At 41.4% G+C, this 20,997-nt stretch overlaps 1 protein-coding gene across 14 annotated transcripts in view; it reads right to left on the minus strand.

The window, feature by feature from the left end:
• Positions 1-20,997, minus strand: part of srcin1a (SRC kinase signaling inhibitor 1a) — a 164,827-nt gene that overhangs the window by 30,384 nt on the left and 113,446 nt on the right. For all 14 annotated transcript variants that reach the window (XM_054740184.2, XM_054740186.2, XM_054740188.2 and 11 more), the window contains 4 exons: positions 7,391-7,586; positions 6,181-6,476; positions 4,194-5,005; positions 132-233 (listed from right to left, as the gene is read on the minus strand). In XM_054740184.2, the coding sequence (XP_054596159.2) occupies positions 132-233; positions 4,194-5,005; positions 6,181-6,476; positions 7,391-7,586 (1,406 nt within the window). The remainder of the gene's footprint in view (positions 1-131; positions 234-4,193; positions 5,006-6,180; positions 6,477-7,390; positions 7,587-20,997) is intronic.

Raw genomic sequence — 20,997 nt, forward strand, 5'->3', positions numbered from 1 at the left:
CAGCTATGCAGCTGATAATGGATCTGATAATGGGCTGCTGCTGTTGCTGTCGATACCGCTGCCTATGTGTTGAAGCTAAAGCAGTATTTGTGACTTCTGGGAGACTAATGGGGTACAATAAAGGGTCTTACGTGCTGTCGCTGTCTGGTGCTCTGGTCAGCACACTCTGGACAAGGCCGGTCAGGCTGGCTATTTGCTTCTCCATGGCCTCCATACGCTCCAGGCGATGGTCCCTGAAAACATGAAAACACAGATCATAAAGCTATTAAACCTGCACAAAATAACACACTTCAATAATGGGTACAAAAAAAAGACAGTTCAGGTGTTTTGAAGTGGAATTTTCCATAGAAGTATAAACAACCTCGGTTTGGAAAACCAGATTAACACTGATCAGAAAAAAACAGCAAATCAGCACGGTGACACAAAAAGGTCTTAAAATTAAATTCTATTTCATTCAGTTCATTTATAAAGCGCTAAATCACAACAGGAGTAGTCTCAAGGCTCGTCACATAGTAAACATACCAGTACAGATCAGTTCATTAAGCCAATCAGTAAAAAGTTTCCTGTATAAGGAACCCAGCAGGTTGCATCAAGTCACTGACTAGTGTCAGAAACTTTACAGCAATCCTCATACTAAGCAAGCATGCAGCGACAGTGGAGAGGAAAACTCCCTTTTAACAGGAAGCAACCTCCAGAGGATCCTCACTCAGTATAAGCAGCCATCCACCACTAAATGGTCTTTAAATGATGTCATAGCAGTTCATGCTTAACTATATTTTCACATTTAAACTGCTTTGCTTTTTCTATTTCTGTCATGACTTTAGTTCCTGGACTGTTTCCATGCCTTTCTACACCTAATCAGCCATGTTCACCAGATTCCGCCATGTTTTAAGCTCCCAGCAGCCGCAGCTCCAGTGCCAGATCAGCTACGTCATTCATGAAGCTCACAGATGTCCAGTCACAGCAGGTCAAGCCAAGTAAGTCAAGTCAAATCAAGCTGAAGTCATTTCTAGTCAATTTATTCAAGCCATATCAAGTTCAGTCAAGTTACCAAGTCATGTACTTCCACCAAGTCAAGTCTGCTTTTTAAAATCCTGCAAATCCATTCAGGCCATGTCAAGAATCTTGTCTTTCTGCAGTAAATAAACTTTATTTTTTCTTCCATTCTCTGTGTTGGCTGAATCCTTTGAATCAGACTCCTGAATTTGACAATGTCATGTGTTTTTTTTCCCTGTAGGAACCATTCCACGGGCAAGATACTGAACACTGAAGCTGTCCCCCGGGCGCAGTACAAACCACAGCCTACTGCTCCTCAGTGATGAGCCAAATGTGAAATCCTTTTGCCAAGGGGATCAATAAAGTATAAATTATTATTGTTGCTACAGGGCCCACTCAAAGTGGCTGTTAGCTCATATTTCAGGTCTGAATTAACCACCATTTATCTAAACTGAGGCCTTTCAAACAGCTACATCAGATATTTGTTGTTGATGCCATCTCCACCTGCAGAAGAACTTTGAAAGATCTAAACGACTTCATTCACACAAAACTGCACAATTCCACGTTTTCACTGTCTGCTGATTTTCTGTTTGTTTTAGCGTCGACAACGGGGTCAGACAAGGAAACGTTGTGTCTCTTCTTCCGTTTAACGTCTACATGGATGTTCTGTCAAGTGACTGTGGAGCAGGATCGCTGAGACTGTAATCAACCACTTGATCTACATACAGGTGCTGGCCAGTAAATTAGAATATCATCAAAAGGTTGAAAATATTTCAGTAATTCCATTCAAAACGTGAAACTTGTACATTATATTCATGCAATGCACACAGACCAATGTATTTCCAATGTTCATTACATTTAAATTTGATATTCATAAGTGACAACTAATGAAAACTCCAAATTTGGTATCTCAAAAAATTAGAATATTCTGAAAAGGCTGAATATAGAAGACACCTGCTGCCACTCTAATCAGCTGATTTACTCAAAACACCTGCAAAGGCCTTTAAAAGGTCCCTCAGTCTTGTTTTGAAGGCACCACAATCATGGGGAAGACTTCTGACTTAACAGCTGTCCAAAAGACAATCATTGACACCTTGCACAAGGAGGGCAAGACACAAAAGGTGATTGCTAAAGAAGCTGGCTGTTCGCAGAGCTCTGTGTCCAAGCACATTAACAGACAGGCGAAGGGACGGAAAAAATGTGGTAGAAAAAAGTGTACAAGCTCTAGGGATAACCGCACCCTGCAGAGAATTGTGACGACAAACCCATTCAAAAATGTGGGGGAGATCCACAAAGAGTGGACTGCAGCTGGAGTCAGCACTTCAAGAACCACCACGAGGAGACTCATGAAAGACATGGGATTCAGGTGTCGCATTCCGTGTGTCAAGCCACTCTTGAACAAGAAACAGCGCAAGAAGCGTCTCGCCTGGGCCAAGGACAAAAAGGACTGGACTGATGCTGAGTGGTCCAAAGTTATGTTTTCTGATGAAAGCAAGTTCTGCATTTCCTTTGGAAATCAAGGACCCAGAGTCTGGAGGAAGAGCGGAGAAGCACAGAATCCACGTTGCATGAGGTCCAGTGTAAAGTTTCCACCGTCAGTGATGGTGTGGGGTGCCATGTCATCTGCCGGTGTTGGCCCACTCTGTTTCCTGAGGTCCAGGGTCAATGCAGCCGTCTACCAGGAAGTTTTAGAGCACTTCATGCTTCCTGCTGCTGACCAACTTTATGGGGATGCAGACTTCACCTTTCAACAGGACTTGGCACCTGCACACAGTGCCAAAACCACCAGCACCTGGTTCAAGGACCATGGTATCCCTGTCCTTGATTGGCCAGCAAACTCGCCTGACCTTAACCCCATAGAAAATCTATGGGGTATTGTGAAGCGGAGGATGCAATACGCTAGACCCAACAATGCAGAGGAGCTGAAGACGACTATCAGAGCAACCTGGGCTCTCATAACACCTGAGCAGTGCCACAGACTGATCGAGTCCATGCCACGCCGCATTACTGCAGTTATTGAGGCAAAAGGAGCCCCGACTAAGTATTGAGTGCTATACATGCACATTCTTTTCATGTTCATTCTTTTCAGTTGGCCAACATTAGAGAAACAAACATTTTTTCATTGGCCTTTAGAATATTCTAATTTTCTGAGATACCAGATTTGATGTTTTCATTGGTTGTCACCTATAAATATCAAAATTAAACGTAATAAACATCGGAAATACATTGGTCTGTGTGCATTGCATGAATATAATGTACAAGTTTCACGTTTTGAATGGAATTACTGAAATATTTTCAACCTTTTGATGATATTCTAATTTACTGGCCAGCACCTGTAGATGATTTAGTGATCTTCTGTCCATGCTAGCCTTCAATGGTTACTGAGGGTCTTCTCCCAATACGGTTCAGATTACAATCTTCTAATTGTAGATCAAAGAGGGACAGTGAACTGGAATTTTCTGACTTCTTTTCATTGGGTGTTCTGAATGTGTGTACTGTGGCGAGGTACTTTGGACACTGCATATCTGCTGATCTCACTGATGATGTGGACATTTACAGATGGCGCTGCCTTATTGTATGCACATGCTAACATGCTGATGTTTGGTATGTGCTCTGTATTGGTGAAAGCTGAAGTTTTAAATCACACTATGTATGCACACTGCCTATCTATAGAAGCACCAACAATGCAGCATGCGTAAACTCTCTGTTGCGTACAAAGATGAAGTGAGCTTAATGCTTATATTGCCGAGATGGTGCAGTGCAAATCTAATTTTTGTGAGTGCGTGCCCACGAGTGATGCTGCACTGGAGGATCTCGTGTACAGTTGTATGTGTAGGTTAATGGAGTCTAAAAACAGCATAATCCTTACTCTGAAAAACCTTGCACGGAGTTCTGTCAAGTTTTATTCTGAAATGTGGAATCTTTAGGGTTTTAGTCTCTATGTAAGTTTTTAGCACTGCTTTTTATCACCTTATTTCTTTTAAACCTTGTGAAATTGACCTATTTGTGTGTTTTTGCTACAGTCAATTTACTACTACTACAGGAAATTAGCTTGTTTGGTCACTAAAAACTTTGTTCAGTTTGAATAAAAACAAAACATAAGTGCAGAATTCTTAAAAATGACTCTGTCTATGTTGGTAGGTGTTGGGACGTTCTTCTTCAGGGCTCTAAATAGTCATTTAAATAGTCATACTGACCTACTGGTTTCTGCATCTTGTCCAGATAAAGAACCAAAGCCACCCCTGCTTCCATCTCCTGGTACACCTGTGAGGCACAAGGGCTCTGAGCCGGAGCTGGGCCTGGACTTTGGACTCTCCACAAACACGGAGGAAGAAGCAGAGTCTTTGCGGAAACTCTGCCTGACAGGTGAAGGCCTTGGTGAACTGGAGTAAGAATCCCTGTCCCTCAGCTGCATGTCTGGGATTTTTTGTGGAGATGAAGGCGGCATGCGAAAACCCATCCCCAGGGTGGCGGAGGAGTATGTGTCAGCGTAGAGTGAACCGCCGGGCTTATAAAACGCATCGTCCAGGTCTCCCTGGAGAGCAGCAGCTGAGTAGGTGCTGAGGGAGCGAACAGAGCCGCGACGGTACAGCCCGGTGGTAACAGGGTAGCTGAAGGGGTCACCAATGGTGGCCAACGACTGGGTGGAGGCAATGCTGAGACGGCCCTCGTTCATCAGGCTGTAAGGGTCTGCGTACAGCCCCTCACTTTTCATTAGAGCCAACTTCTTAGCAGAAACTTCCTCGTCAGGCTTGACATCACGGCGCTCCAGGATGGCACTGGGTGAAGGAGACAGACCGGCGTTGACACCGTGGCCAGCTGCGTGATGGTGTGGATGTCTGGGCTGCTCGTGTTGGGGATGGTTCCCGGAGAGGGAAGGAGGGCGACCCCCGCTGTAGGAGAGGCGTGAGCGGGACGGAGAGCCAGAGGATGCTGAGGTTGTGGAGGATGGGAGGGTGTTAAGGCGGCGTGTTGGGGAGGATTCATGAGAGGAATACACCATTTCTCTCTGGAAGGAACAAGAGAAGATAGGCGTTACCATGGAGACCTAGCAATGAACGTACAGTGTTTCTCGTGTGCGTTTCTGCTTCTATTTGCACCTGCAGAGCAGGTGGTTACAACCTGCAGGTGCAAATAGAAGCAGATGAACCCTTCAAATCACAAATTATATGTCTATTTGCAAATTGTAGACTGTAAAAAATAAAGTGCATCTTTTCTGTTCGTTATTTGGGCAAATAGTGCACAAATAATTTGGATGAATATTGTACAATAAAGCTATGATCAGATAAAATGAATCATCTAACCTTAACAGAGAAAAAAAAATCCATGCTCACCATCAAGGAAGTCTTATTTCCTCTGGTTGTCTGTGTAGAAGATCAGTCCTTAACCTGCCTTTTCTGGTTTTAGTCTTGTTATGAAATAACTCAGGTAGAAATGCTCCTTATTTATTGAGCCTCCAGGAGCTAAAACCCAAGGTTTTCTTTGACACATGACAAGATTTGGTTCTTATCTCATCCCTCTCCTTTCTCATCTTTTCATTTATTTTTGAACACACCGCCAACAATGGCAGATCATTAGTTTTCCATCCTCGGGACAAACGGACCCAATTATTTTCTGTCATTAATCGAAACGTAACTGTGTCAGTTACGCTTTTTCCCTCTAACACAATGCAATGAACATGAATGTGTGCATGCTTAAACTCACACACACACACAAACATTTTTCACTGCTTGTCTTGCATGGTTAACAGCAGTTGTATTCCCAGTTTTGTGTGAATAATGCAGATGGTAAGCAAGGTTTGTATCAAATAATTAAAAAAATACATCTCCCTCAGGGTTCCTTGATCTTTACTGAAGCAGAAATAGCTTCAACTGTTAAAATATGCTCATTTTCCTGAGGAAAATGGTTCTCTGCCGTCTGCACAGCAACAGATGGCCTAATGGAAGATGAAAAATAAATTTCCAGAGGGAAAAGCTGTTACATTACTAACCCCAGTGCCTGATGTAGAGTGCAAAGTTACTACTGCTAAAAAAAGACACAAAATCTTTGTCAAAAAAGGCTCACAAATCATCTACTTGTGCAGCAGCTTTTACAGATTTCTAGTTTTGAAAAATCAAAAACGTGCAGGAGTTCAGATAAGAGTAACCCAGTTTGGCCTTTTCACCCCTGCTCCCCTCTGCTCACCCTCAGGTCTCCGTTAGCCAGGTGTGCGGTAGCGGGGTAAGACGCATAAATGGGCTCTTTGCGGTAAATCTTGATGATGCTGCGGTCCTGAATGTCCCGGATGTCCTCCAGCTCATAAAAGACATTTCGGGCCTCGTCTTTGATCAAAATCGCCGTGTTGGGAGACTTTAGCATACCCGCTGTCAACTTCTGAGGGAACATGTGCACGATGAGAGCGTGCAACGTGTCCATGCTGCTCAGCTCGTGGGTGATGTGAACCCGACGTGTCTCATCTCCATACTGCAGGAACAGCACGCCTAACAGACAGGAGAGGCGGTTGAGTCAGACGCCGTTTAAAAGACGAAAAAATTAATTAGGAAACACAACATTCAGCCACATTTTGTGCCTCCTTGTATAAAAGATCTGAATAAAGGCTTTTATAATGAAACGTCTTGACTAAAGAATCACTTTTAGAAGCCAGCTGATGACTGACATCTAAGTTTGAGGAAAAAAAATGTTACTCGCTATAAATAATCTAGTGACAAAAGCTGTTAAATACCATGAAAATAGCTTGACTTCATTAAAAAAACACAACTCGTGTTTAATGATGAGTACAGTGCCTGACTAACCTGATAATTCATCTTCATACATGATGGGACAAACAAACAGGGCAAAGAAAAAACAAGAATTACAACTTGAGGAAAATATAACAGCTACTGCAGACAGGTTTTAGACACAAGAATGGAAAAAAGACAAGGTTAGTTTAAAGACAGTAGTTCTGTTTTAGAATGCCCACCTACGTGTTCATGAGCCTGCACCAGCTAACCCTGTATAGACAATAAACACCCCATGGCTGCAAATATGTGCTAGTTGTGCACAAGAACACAACAATAACCCCAAGCCTGTGTGATTAACTCTTTTACAGCCCAATTAATTCTATAGCAACAATATTATTTGGGTTTATTCCTTCGTAATTATAATAAACTCATCTTGAAGTTCTTCAGTTTTAAATCATGGTTTGACTGGACATGAATACTTTGAGTCATCTGCACATTCAAACATGTTTTAAATAATTAAATGCACCTTTTTTCTAACTAAACTGGGTGTTTATGGTAATATATTGAGACTTTGAGACGTGACCAGCAGTAAGACAAAGTAAAGGGTAAGATCTTCCTTCAGTCTACCCGTCCTGCTGGGACACAGCCCACCAGAACCAGCTTGGACCTTTTACCTGGAGACCGTAGCTTGTTCTGGCTGGCTGAGCGAGACAGGGGCAGGCTCTGGCGGAATCGGTTCATCCGGTTGAACCCTAGAGGAATGTCTGCTTCTGACATGGTCTCCAGGGACTCAGCGGAGGCAAAGGAAAGCTTGGCAGCCTGGTCGGCAAGCCCAGACTGGGTGGACTGGGAATGTCGTGGGCTGCGGCTCTGCAGAACAAGAGGACACACAGGCAGATACAATAATTCAGTGAGGGGTGAAACTGAGGCAGGCAGAATGGATTTGACATGGCTAATGGTGGAACACCAACCGGGAGAAGCAGGGAACACATAATTAGACATGACACAACGAGCCTCCTAACAAGATTCTGCAGACCTTGACAATAGCTTTAGCTACCAGCTGGTAACTGAACATAATTGTGTTACAGTATGAAACACAAGCTGAATGAAGTCATATTACACTTTGTGCTTCATACTATGCAGATTTGAACAGTTATAAAGTCATGCTCTGTTTTCCTGGAGCCTCACGTGTGGCTCCAACCCTCTGCACCTTACCAACTTTTAAATGAGCACTTGTGGGATGCGAGGAGAAGCCCATGCAAATCTCAGACTGTCGCTGTGGGTTTATCGTGCTGGCTTACACCCAGGTGTCTCTCACCAAAAGACTGTTAGCACAACTGAAGCTGAGCTCACTGAACTGGTTCCTTGCCGCTGCAGCGCTTCCTCCAGCTCAGAGGCTGCTGTAATGAGCTCCCAGAATGCCTTCTGCTGATCGTTCCTACGGAAGAGGCAGACACGTCCTCGGCCACAGTGTAATAGCTGGGCCTGTCTCCTTGTCTTTGAAGCATGAACACAACGGTTGTCACCGCTTCATCTCCCTCCCTCTGCTTGACTCCTGCTGCTGTGTAAATCCACTGTTGCTTTTATTAATGTTGTGCTTAATTAAAGGGAGAGTTGCTTTGGTGGCACAAAGGGGCATCTCTATGTTCACAGACTGGAAACAGGAAGTTGTTTGAAATTATTCACAAACACACTAAACTTGACAAAGGGAACCATGATGCAGGAACATTGCTTTCATCTCACTATACTACAGATTTAGTTATTTTTATTATTGTTTTGAATAACTGGTTATAAATCAGAATTCCCATACACAAAAGCATCTGACCTGCAGTCAACAGACATCTAGCCGCTTCAAAAGGTCATCCTGGGATGTTGTCCTTTGGATCAACTCCATTGAACAAGGCTGCCACAGCAAATTGACATAGCACGAAAATGGCCAGAGGCACACTTGGCACATTTGCTTGCTTTTAGCACCCGCTTGTGTCCGTTAATAATTCTCTCTGGTCGAAACGAAGGTGAAACTTATCTCCTCACTGTGCGTTCATCTTATTAACACCTTAATCTAACAGCTGAAATGTCTCCCCATCCTTCATTAGTGTCTACAGGAGGGCTTCATCACTAATTTTGACAGGTCAGCTGTGTTCATGATCTAAAACGTGCAGAAAACAAACTGGAAGCAGACTGCATCGTCAGGTATGTCAGCTCCAAGTCCAACAAGTGGCGGCCCGCTAGTCTGAAGTTGCAATTGTGGTATTCTGGACGCAGGGTGCGGTGGGGTCTGAGTGACAGTTCATTAACCTTGTGAAGGGTCATTTTTAGCACATTCTGGCTCAAGAAAATTATTAAAAAATATGAAAAAGTTGTACAGTATGGCTTTAAGAATTTTGGACTCAAATTTGGTGTCAGGGTGTTACAACACATCAATGATATGGTCATCAATCAAAAATGCAAAAATCAACATTTATCAAAAGTCCTTTTATTGTGAATAATGCTTCATTTTGTTCAAGTTCTGCTGTCATGCTATTTTCCACTTGTTCCTGCACACCACCAAACCTGTCAAATGAAGAAGCTAGCAGCGTCATGGCGAGCAGTGTGCAAACAGCCAGTGAAGAAATCGTTGGATATAAACTCGTTGTGTTGTTTAATATCGGTCGGTGGATCCTGCATCAAATCAGTGGTATTGTGGCAGAATCTAAGATATCAGCAAACGTGGAGTCATAACCCACTGAATCGATATAATGTTGTATTGCGATAAAATTTACACCCATAGTAAGAGTAACTAAAGCCTGTTTTATAAGACACACCATGCCGGCAAATCGGCGTAATATTACCGCAATGATATGTCTATAAACGCCATGCCGGCATGGCGTTGCGCGAATTTTGCGGCATTCGTTCCGCCTCGCTTGGTAGTAATATTGCGGTAATGGTCTGTCGTGTGCGTCCTGGCGCAACAGAGGCAGATGTCATGATGACGTGGGGAGTTATTGCTGAGCTTCGGCTGGCAAATTTATTGAAAATGAAAGTAAACACAGGCGGTAAGGTTTGCTTTTTGAACAAAGTCAGCTTAGATGGCAAACTGGAGTGCCGCAGCGCTGCATGAGCCTCTCTGTTAGAGCTGAAGCTCAGGTCACCAGAGACTGCACAGGGACTGATGGGGACAGACACCTTTAGGAGCTGCTTGTTAAAAAACACTTAACGATCACGGCTTCAATCGCAATAAAAAGCAAGTTATGTCCCAGATGAACGGAAGTCTGCGGCAGCGCAGAGACCGCCCCCATACCCCCTTTATGCCACCATCACCTAGTCTTTTATAAAATTGCCACGATTGCGCCACATTACCGCCACGGTCTGATCTTATAAACCACCTTTATCCTCCCCAGGAAGCCGTGGCAAATCCCGTTTTGCAAACGCTATGGTCCTGTAAAAACGGCTTAAGAGTCATCACTAACGCATACTCGTGGCACTAACTGCTCATACAAGATCTTTGTTTCAAACTGCGCCATAAATTCAACCATGATTCTCTTTAGCAACACATCTTATGAACCAGAGCTATTCAATTCTGGACCTTGAGGGTCGGTATCATTTTGGTTTTAAACCTGCTTCAACACTGCTTGATTAACAGACTTCTGCAGAGCCTGATGAGCTTTTGCACAGATCATTCAACTACTGAATCTAGTGTGTTGGAGCAGAGAAACCACCAAAAGGTGCTGGATACTAGCCCTCCAGGCCCAGATTTGAATAACCCTGTTACAAACCACTGGATTACTTATGATGAAACTTTCAGAAAGCAGTGATTAAACATACAAGTAACTAACTCTAGTCGGCTCAATTCAAGATGGCCACCATAGCTAACTAACCAAAAACACAAAAATAGTTCTGACTCAGTCAATTTTACGCACGTTGACCCAAGATTTGGAGATGTGCAGTAGTAGCCAAAAATCTTTCTTAACGCACTCCAAACAAGATTTGCTTAAAACGTTGGGATTAATTATTAAAGACAACTATTGGTCTGTTAGCAGAATATCCCTTTTTTTAGACAATCCAATTCAAGATGGCAACAGCTAATCAACCGTAGAAAACCCAACAATAGATACAAGTCTTACGGTTTACACACACTGAGTTAATATGTGATAAAGTCGTATCTGGGAGTCATCAGCAAGGCTGAGTACTAAAAGATTACATGAGATTGTGTGTAAAATAATGCATATAGTTCATAGATCGTAGCTAAAACGTTAGCCTGAAAGGCAGGGGATGATATTCTGTCTTCCAAGGAATTTCCTTTTTTTAGTTGAATGTGCCAGACTATTTAACCAGACTTACTGATCTTTTATTTGAATAAAACCTTTATTGGCTACAGATCTCATTAGTTTAACAGTGATGCTTTCTAAACTCAGGGTCAGCTTGTTCATTTAAGCACATTAAGCACTTAATGAAAGGAAAACATGACTGTGGGTGGGAGCAGAGGTATGCAGTTTTTCAGCTTTTTCCCTTTTTATGTTTTACATAGCTCACCTCGATAATAATGATTACATTCAATGTGAAACAATGTTTATTTACCAGAGTACCATGCAGAAGCGTTCAGATTCTTACTGTGGGACTTTATTTTTAGGTTCTTACTACTGTCTCGTGACTTTTTCAAACAAGGTGTAACGTAAGAAATGAGCAGAAGACAAAAGGAGGCCATTTGTACTGTGTTTGACCACAGCTTTTATAAAAATGTCCTTCTATTGTATGAAACCACATGTGCAGTACTCTTACCAGGTGAGTGGAAACAGGCCTGTAGGTGTTCATAATGTAATGTCACAGTTCCTTTGACACCATCATACATAATTTAGTCCCACACCCACACACACAGAATCCAAAGGTAGAGCTGGCAGACGTTGTTGGAGCGCTCAGGGAAACAGTGATGCTGAAAGATAACCCCACCATGTTTTCTAATACGGTCATTTATCTAAGCGGTGACCACACTGAAAACCAACACAGCCAGCAGCATCACAGGGGAACTGCTGATGCTGCTAAATACAGTCGAACACTGGGATTGTTAAGAGGAAAATGAGCATATTTATGTATGAATATTAAAACTTGATACCCTGAGGAATCGTCTGGGAATTTTCTTCACAATTCCATAAAACAAAAACACATTTTTTGCATGTAAATCCTGCAGGATTAGAATTACTTTAGTGTTACTGGTCATAGGAATGCTAATATGATCCTAAAGGGTAGCACCTTTTCGCTGACCAAATCCATGTTTCAGTCGAATTTGTTTCCAGGCAACTGAGACTAACCAGGAAAAGTTCACGTGACCCACAACAAAGAAAAAATAGTTCTTTTATTCTTTATTTTGTATGAAACGAGAATAAATTTAGTCATATTTCAAGACGAAGTTTGGACAGCATCAGATATTCTGAGTCCTTCAGTGTTTGCGCTCAGACATGCCGATGTTTCCACATCGACATGATGTTAACTGTACAAGATGAAGAATGCATTGGCTCATTTTAAATATGTTGAGACTTTAGAGAGTATGTCAGGTTTTTAGAGCCAGATAATAAACACAAGTGGACGCTAATTCAGTTTCATGCCTGTTCAAAACAAACCATCAGTCTTACTCTGTTAGTGTAGCACCTGAAAAAGCCATTCATAAATGAGAATGTTTAATTCATGTTACAGTTACTTAACCTAGTTTCAGCTTTGTAGGAACCAAAAAAACTTGGGATGTGTCAAATATACAGTAATACATGAAGCTACAATTTACCACATTCAGCTTAGAATGTTAAAGACAAATATCTCAAATCTAATTCAGATGTTTAAAGTCGTGGTTAAAGATTATGTTTATGTTTATGTTTATGTATTTAGCAGACGCTTTTGTCCAAAGCGACTTACAAGTGATAATCGGCATGTTGCCCTTGAGGCTAACAACAACAACAATAACAACAACTTGACATCAATCATGGAGAGGAGGGAACAAGGAGTGGACGGTAGAGAGGGGGGACGGCTGCAGGCAGGGTGCTAGTTTAGAAGATGCTCTCTGAAGAGCAGGGTCTTCAGGAGTTTCTTGAAAATTAAAAGGGAAGCCCCTGTTCTGGTAGTACTTGGAAGGTCATTCCACATTTGTAGAACGATGCATGAGAAGAGTCTGGATTGTCCTGAGTGTGGTGTAGGCACTGCTAGCCGACGATCCTGTGATGACCGGAGCGGCCGGGCCGAGACGTAAGCCTTTGCAAGAGGATTCAGGTAGATGGGAGCCGTACCATCTCGGACTTTGTATGCTAGTGTTAGCTATTTGAATTTGATGCGTGCTGCTCGCGGTAGCCAGTGGAGCTCAATGAACAGAGGGGTGACGTGTGCTCTTTATGGCTGATTGAAGACCAGACGCGCCGCTGCGTTCTGGACCATTTGAAGAGGTCTCACAGTACAGGCTGGAAGACCAGTTAGAAGGGCATTGCAGTAACTAAAAGTTAGATATCTGAGTATTTAACGTCTAAACAAGTGGGATAAAGTTATATTTAAAACTAAATATGAATATGACTGTGAACATGCATCTAATACATCCATATTTAAGCTTAGCATTATGCTAATTTTAGACTATTGATGAAATAGTTATCTAATGAAAATTAAAGCAAAGTGATGTTTGTGACCTATTTTTTTTTACAAGATTGTGAGTTAATCAAGGATTATTTATCAATCTCTGGAAGGAGAACTGTGACTGGACCATGATCAAACATGACACATGTGACCTTAGCATCTAAAAACCTTCTAGGTAGCACCTCCTCATCCACCTTTATTTAGATCAACCACTGTCCTTCGGCAGGCTGAATTAGCAGATTAGCTAAATACTTTAGCCTGAAATAGTACTTTTACTTTACAATATTTATTTGGGAATTTATGTATTGAGAATTTTAGTGCAAATGTGTGGATTTTACAGAGGTGTGACCAAGTCACTGATTTGCAAGTCACAAGTAAGTCACAAGTCTGTCCTCATATTTATTTCATTTCATTAAAGAAATAGACCAAATAAATCAACAATTTACATATAAACACAATACAGCTTGAATGAAAGGGAGCAGATGGAAGCACCAAATCATGAAATTTCATTACTTTATACTTTCCAGTCAAGTCTCGAGGCAAGTCCAAGTCAAAGACAGCCAAGTCCAAGTCGAGTCCAAAGTCAATGATGTGGAAGTCAAAGTCAAGTCCAAGTCCCTAACTTTGAATTTTCAAGTCATATTAAAGTCATCTGTCCAACTTCAACTTAATGACGATGATAATAAACAAATTCCAGAAATAAAGCTTCTTCAAGCTTCATTTATTTGCTCAAACAAGCAGGAAGTGCAACTGAAACTGATTATAAACACAGTGCTGCTGCATTCAGCAGAACAAGATCAAACCCAGAACAAAGAAGGATTTATGATTTATGTCCATGTCATGCCACATTTGTGCTAAAATATCAAATATGCTCAAGTCATCGTCAAGTCAACAGATGCAAGTCGATTCAAGTCGCAAGTCATTGGCGTTCAAGTCCGAGTCAAGTCATAAGTCTTTATAGATTTTATCAAGTCAAGTCAGAAGAAATTAAAATAATAACTTGAGTCTGACTCGAGCTATGTTATGAGAAAAGGTGGCTGTAGAAATGACACAACGTATACTTTTAAATCTGCACCCTACTAACTTCAACAATATCTGAAAATGTATATTTATAATCCTCTAATCCAGCTAAGAAGTCAAACTAGCGATGCTGTGTTGTCTCCTTTCCTGCAGCTGTTGTTGGACTTGTTACAATATGCTTTAAACACTAACTTCCATCTTTATTTATCTTGTTTGAGAACTGAAAACGCCCTTCTGCAGTAATTTTACATCATAAATATTACATTTGAGTACATCATCTGGTCCTGCTAGTCAAGTCAGTGATACCCAAGAAGATCTATTCTATACCCTTGGAGAAAAGCGCTCTCTTCTGCCTTTCTCCCACTTTTTATTTTCAGCCAATCTGAACATTTTCAACAGCACTCAATTGCCGCCGCACACACCGCTCTTCTACAAAGACAACGTGGATGAGACGGGAAAGTGGAGAACAGGATGATCTCAGATAGAACAAAAGCAAACGGAGTAGAAATTAGGACAAGGTGGCCGGATAACAGACCCCAGGCTGCAAAGTGCATTAAACTCATACGGCCTTCCACCGTGTCATGTAGTCCTCTGTGCCTGTAGACGCTCCACTAACTGAGCTCGCTCCCAAAGGCATGTTTTTATATAAAATACCGGAAACTGTAGGATATGTTTCAATACTTAGCTCTAAACAACAAGCAGCAGATCTGGACATAATGATGGGAAACAGTTTGATGGCTTCAAAGTCAATTAAATGTTCATTTATCTGCCTCATATTCACGGGAGAGATTAGGCAAATATGTTACCCACTCTTTGTCCCTCTAAACTCTAATTATCTGATGGAGAGGATGTTGTCTGACGAGTAGTTTGATGAGGGTTACAATTCTCTATTAACTGCCTAGAGGTTTAGCTCAGAAAGTGTCATCAGCATCTTTGTGTAGGATGTAACATACGTATGTATTTGGGTGCTTTTAAAGCTTGATATACCACCCTACACTTTGACCACCATGATGTGAATTTCCATATAAATATGGAAATCCAGTCTGATTGGTCTTTGAATGTTTAACCAGAAGATTTAGAATTCTTTGTTTATTCAGGGATTGTACGACACTTTGTATTAATTCAAGAAGAGAGTCAAGTTGATAAAAAGTAAGACATTTATTTTCTAAACAATTAAAACATGACAACTCGGACACTTTATGTGATGAATGAATTTAAGTGGATGGAATGTGAGGTGTGATGATGTGTGAATGTGATGTTATCAGAACCTTCGTATCTGGAGAAACTGAGTTCTGAGTGGGAGTGAATTTGGTCTGCTATAAACTATAACTGATGGTTTATAAAACCACATCAGACGCAATCTGTCGAGTCTACATACCAGCTCGGAGACCCCCCGTGGTAGACCTGGAATGTGTTGAGATCTGGGGACCCCAGAGGTACCGAAGTCTGTAGAAGAAACCACAGTGCCACTAAACTGGTCTCGGGATGTCTCCAGATCATGACAGTTTTTTTTTTTTGCATCTTAGAAATAACTCTTACGGAGTTGAAGTTGGTTCAGCTTTATTCTGAAGGAACCGTTTGCGGTCAGCTGTAGCGTGCAACAGGTTTTTGACAGCTTGTCAAAAGATGCTCTGGGTTAAAGAGGTTTGCTCAGGATGGCCGGTCCGAAGCTTTCTCAAGAACTCTCAAGAACTAGAACTGACTCACGGTGAAGTGAGTCCTGTTTGAATAATAGTCATGTTTTGATTTACTAACAAATCAGAATTTGACATGTAAAAAGGGTTTTACCAACAAACCTCAGAAAACACGCCTTGCGTCAGATACAGGAGTTCTGATTGGTGGAACAGAAAGCAATGTCTCAGGATATTAGCTTAACCTTGTCATCGTTACGTGTCTGAGTGTGTGAGCTGTCAGCAGATAGTGATTCACTTGTTAAATCTAACTTTACTGATCATAAAATAATAATATTCATTTCAACCTCAGTAATTTAAGCACAGATTAATCAAAACATTGTTATTATTCTTCAACCAATATTGTTCATCCAACCCTATGATTATTTACTCATCTTGTCCATTATATGATTTAATTATGAAAGTACATCCATCTTGTACTGTAAAGTGAAGCAGTCTTAGATAAGAGGGAGCTTGCGAGGGACCTTGGCGAAGCAACAGTATCTTTCTTGCAGATTAAAGCCCCAGTTAAGACTTATGTCTCCATGTGACCTGATACTGAAGAGGTTGACTTGTAGATGGAAAAACAGACCCTTTCCGGAGGCTGCATTTGTAACTATTTCTGAGTTTCGGTTTGCGCGTTTTGGCTAAAATTCTAACCATTAATACAATTTTTACATTTTAACAGAGGAAACTAATGCATCATATATTCTGTGGAGTCACTGTTTCCCACTGTTCCATTCTGCATTGGTGCACTTTCTGATGAAAAGGTACCTTTGTGTTTTTCGGCTTGATTGTAGCCATGAAGGTTCATAATCACCATGAATGCACAATAGAAACGTGATCCTAGCACATGAGAGGCCATGAGCAGGTGGGTGGATGACTCTCCTAGAACCACACAAAGCCTAGGTCCAGAGGCTGCTTCATCCCATGATGGATGCAGCTTTTAACCTCCCGCCTAGAGCAAGACTAAAACACAGTTGGTAGTGTATTACTTATTAAATGGTTAAAATCTCCCACATTGCCCTCATAGTTTCTGTTCTTTTGACATCCATTTCTCCTCCTAATCATATTTTTATCTCCCTCAGAAGCTTCTGTTTGTCTTTGCCTCTAGTTATGTCTTCTTCTCCTCACACCTTTTATCCCGTCAGTCTCTTGTTCTCTCCCATAACTCCAAAAGCTCACTTGTGATTCTTGCTGAGCTGATTCATGTCAACTTATCTGCCTCCACCTAAGTCTCTGCAAACAGAGCTCAGTGTCACGTCCAGGTGCTTTGACTGAGCTGCAACTGTCTGCATCTCAGTGCTGTGAGTCTTCTCATTCCTCCATCTTTTAGAGGATTGGTAGAAAACAGCTCTAACAGATCACTCCTCACATATGTTTACTTCGTTTCCTCCCAATTATCAGCTTTTCTAACTACCTGGCCCATCATCCTAAAGGTCAAAGACTCCTGAGTCATCAACACATCCACAGCAATACTACAAAATACTTGCTTAAATAAAAACATCACTTTACATGCTGTACTGTAGTTAAGTACTTGCTTACATTAATTACTGTGTGACGATCTGGGGAAACTCTACATGCTTCAGAAGAAAGCCATAAGAATCATGAAGGGGTCAAATTATTATCAGCCAAGTATGTATCTACAGTTTTTTAAAGTAGCACAATTTAAAGGTACAGTGTGTAAGAATCAAGAAAGATTCCATCCTGTGGTCAAATTTGGTTACTGCAATCACTCTCTAACTGTTGAGTGAGTTTCATGTCTGTTGCCAGTTATCAGCACCAGAAGATTCTAGATGAGAAGCAAAGATGAGTCAGCACAGAAAGTTGATAAGTAGAGAAATGCAATGTCGTATCTGGTACTAGCACTCTTGGGTGTTTAACGGTAGGGAGCACTTACTACACTTATTATGGTAACATGTCTCCAGCATAGGGAGCCTAGGGAGCACTTACTACACTTATTATGGTAACATGTCTCCAGCATAGGGAGCCTAAAGCCTGGTTTATGCTTCTCCGTCAGCTCTGCAAGGAACAGACACGCACGGATTGACGGAAGCGTTTTGCTCTCATACTTCTCCGTCTCCTGGAGAGCGTTGCAAAGCAATTGCCCGGCAGGACAACAGAGGGCATAGCGCTGTTCTGAGGTATCATATCATGTATCCGGTCCAAGATCGGTTGTTTATATTGTGTTTTTTGTGTATATAAGAGACTTTTAACACGGACATATTTGTCTCTCATTCTCCCACCGCTTCATGCGCTCCCCACCTCTAAACCCACGTTTCCTGTCATTTCCGTCCACAAATAAAACGCTTGCTGTGCATCTTTTCACCCCTCCAGTCACGGGAGAATGAAACGTTCATATTTTTAGAGTTTTTTCGCGAGGTATTCTTCAAGCTTCTCCGTGTCTGCGGCTAGTTAAACTCGGCTCTCTTTGCAATGGCGGCGCTGTAAACAACAGCGGCGTCCTGACCAATCACAAGCTTGCGTAATCCGTCTCGTTCGACAGATGTTTAAAAAAGTGGGCTCGACTCCGTACGTACTTGCGTGCCTGCCGGATCCCTATGCAAGGACGGATAATGGCGTTGCGTGTGCTCCGCACTGACGCAGACAGAGAAGCATAAATCAGGCTTTAGTCACTTCCGCAGCATGAGTCCCCAGAAGAACGAAAAAAATGAATGCAAGTCAACGGCGCTAAAAACGCTATTTTCTAACTCCGCTTGTTTTGTGCCATGGATTTCACATATGATGTCCGTGAATTTTTAAGACGCATTTTGATACCAAGAACGCGCTTATTTTCGAACGGGGGGGACGATATTTTAGGTTCTGTGTGAAAATAAGTCCAGGACTACAAATGTGCTTCACAAAAGTGACGCCATCGAACCAGACACGGAGAAAACTGAGGGACAAGGGCTGTAAGTTCAGCAAACTTCCCACAGGAGGAAAGAACCACCATAAATCTGGTCATGTGCTAAGTAGCAGCTACTTTGTGGAGAGGAGATAATGTGGTGACGTCACATATGTGTCGTGCCGATTTTTAGTTTGTAGTCATGCTGATTACAAACTTTTACAAGCTAATAAATCTCAAAGTACGTGACCGGCATGGAAACACACATCAATACTTTTCATTTAAATTGCAGTACAACATATGTGCAATCCAGGGCGTAAGGTAAAGTGGATTAGAAAACGTTTTTAGCCCCGATGACTTGCATTCATTTTTTCGTTCTTCCGGGGACCCGTGATGCAGAAATGACTTAGGCTCCCTATAGAGGAGGTGTTGGTCTTACTGTCTTGCTGTTAGCTTGCTGTTTTAGCTCTGAACAACTCATTAAATAAAGTAAAACGCCATGATTGGCTCATTATTCACTTTACACTTACATTTCACTGTAACATCAAGGTATTGGTAATTGAAAAAGTAGCTTGAGATGTTTATATAGCCGACTATTATGTAACATTAGCATCTAGCCATCTATACCCGATATTAGAGAAAAACTAAAAGACGCTGTGGCTTCTTAGGAGTGCAGGAAATAACTTATGGGTCACTCCTGTCACTGGCTTTGATTTTTTAAATAACTCTTACTTTTTGTCAGCAGTAGTTGAATTATAAATGCCGGCGCTGCAGCATTTAGCTTGCAGGAGGAACGGCAACCCCACACTCACTGATGGTAAACGGTAGCTACGTCCCTCCTTTATTTTAAAAGGAGAAAGAAATGACAACCCCAACAACTGCCTGAAGCCTAGTCCACACTGGAGGGATCAGCAGTGTGGAACGGCAACAGAACGTCACTGCTTCTAATAGAATACTCTTCCGGACCATGGGCTCTAGGAAGAACAATAAATGAATGCTAGTCAATCGGGCTAAGACAATGTTTTCATTATGTGCTACGGATTTCATACATAATGTCAGTGGAGGTTAGTGTTAGGATTATTTAGTTTGTATTTATTCTTTAGCATTGCACATGTTCAAATAAAAGCCTTACATTGCAAAAATGGATGTCAGATCCCGTAAAGCAGAAGCTGATTATGCAGGTGAAATGAGAGGAAGATGTTCTCCTCAAGAGGGGAGATGATTGAAATTTCTATTTGAGATGACCTGGATTTGAAATTTTATATTCTGTAAGTAACTGTCAACAGTGAAGTCAAAAAGTGTCTAAATTAAACTCCTGATGAGTTGTGTTACGTGGACTTTTTTCCCCCACACGTAAACAAACAACAACCCAGTGCAGCGGTTCAGTTTAGTGTTTATTTACAGCCAGCAGAGGGATCCGGGGGGAGCGGAGCTTCGATTAGAGCTGGTGGGATGTGGTTTCAGAAGCTTTACGCATTCAAAAGTAAACAAAGCACAATGTCAGCTTAAATGTGTCTGTAAAAGGTTTGGTTATAGCGAACAAACATCTTTACATCTGCAGGATTATTCCAGTTGTTTTTATGCTTTTTCCACCTGTAGTGAAATAAATGTTCTCACTGTTTATAGAAGCAATCTAGTCTAAAATCTAGTCCGTCATTTGCCGAAGCAAAATTAACGGTGCTCCACTGGAAACTGTATTGCTTGTATTGCTCAGGTACAAATCTAGAGCAGCTTCTGACAGTGGAAAGGGAGTTAAATATATTAAAAAACTGGTTTGATACAAATAAGTTATCGTTAAATATAAAGAAAACAAAATTGATTGTTTTTGGCACTAGACAAATGAAAAATATATCTAAAATCAGGGTTAATGGAATTGAAATTGAAAGAGTGTACGAAAATACATTTGTACATATATACATAATGTATAAAGCACAAAATAACTTGCTTTGCCGCAGTACTCAGAAGTTGTTTAAACTCAGAGAGAGTCAATGACTTAAGGGGAACTGAATTCTTTAACAAAAACAGAAAAAGGACAATTATAAAGCAGAGATGTGTTTCTGTTAGAGGAGTTAACCTGTGGAATAGTTATGACTGTGACTTAAAAAGGCGTAGTTCATTTTCCTCGTTTAAAAACATGTTTAAAAATAGAGTATTAGAAAAATAT

Source organism: Nothobranchius furzeri, chromosome 5, assembly GCF_043380555.1.
Source record: "Nothobranchius furzeri strain GRZ-AD chromosome 5, NfurGRZ-RIMD1, whole genome shotgun sequence".
Classification (NCBI taxonomy): domain Eukaryota; kingdom Metazoa; phylum Chordata; class Actinopteri; order Cyprinodontiformes; family Nothobranchiidae; genus Nothobranchius; species Nothobranchius furzeri.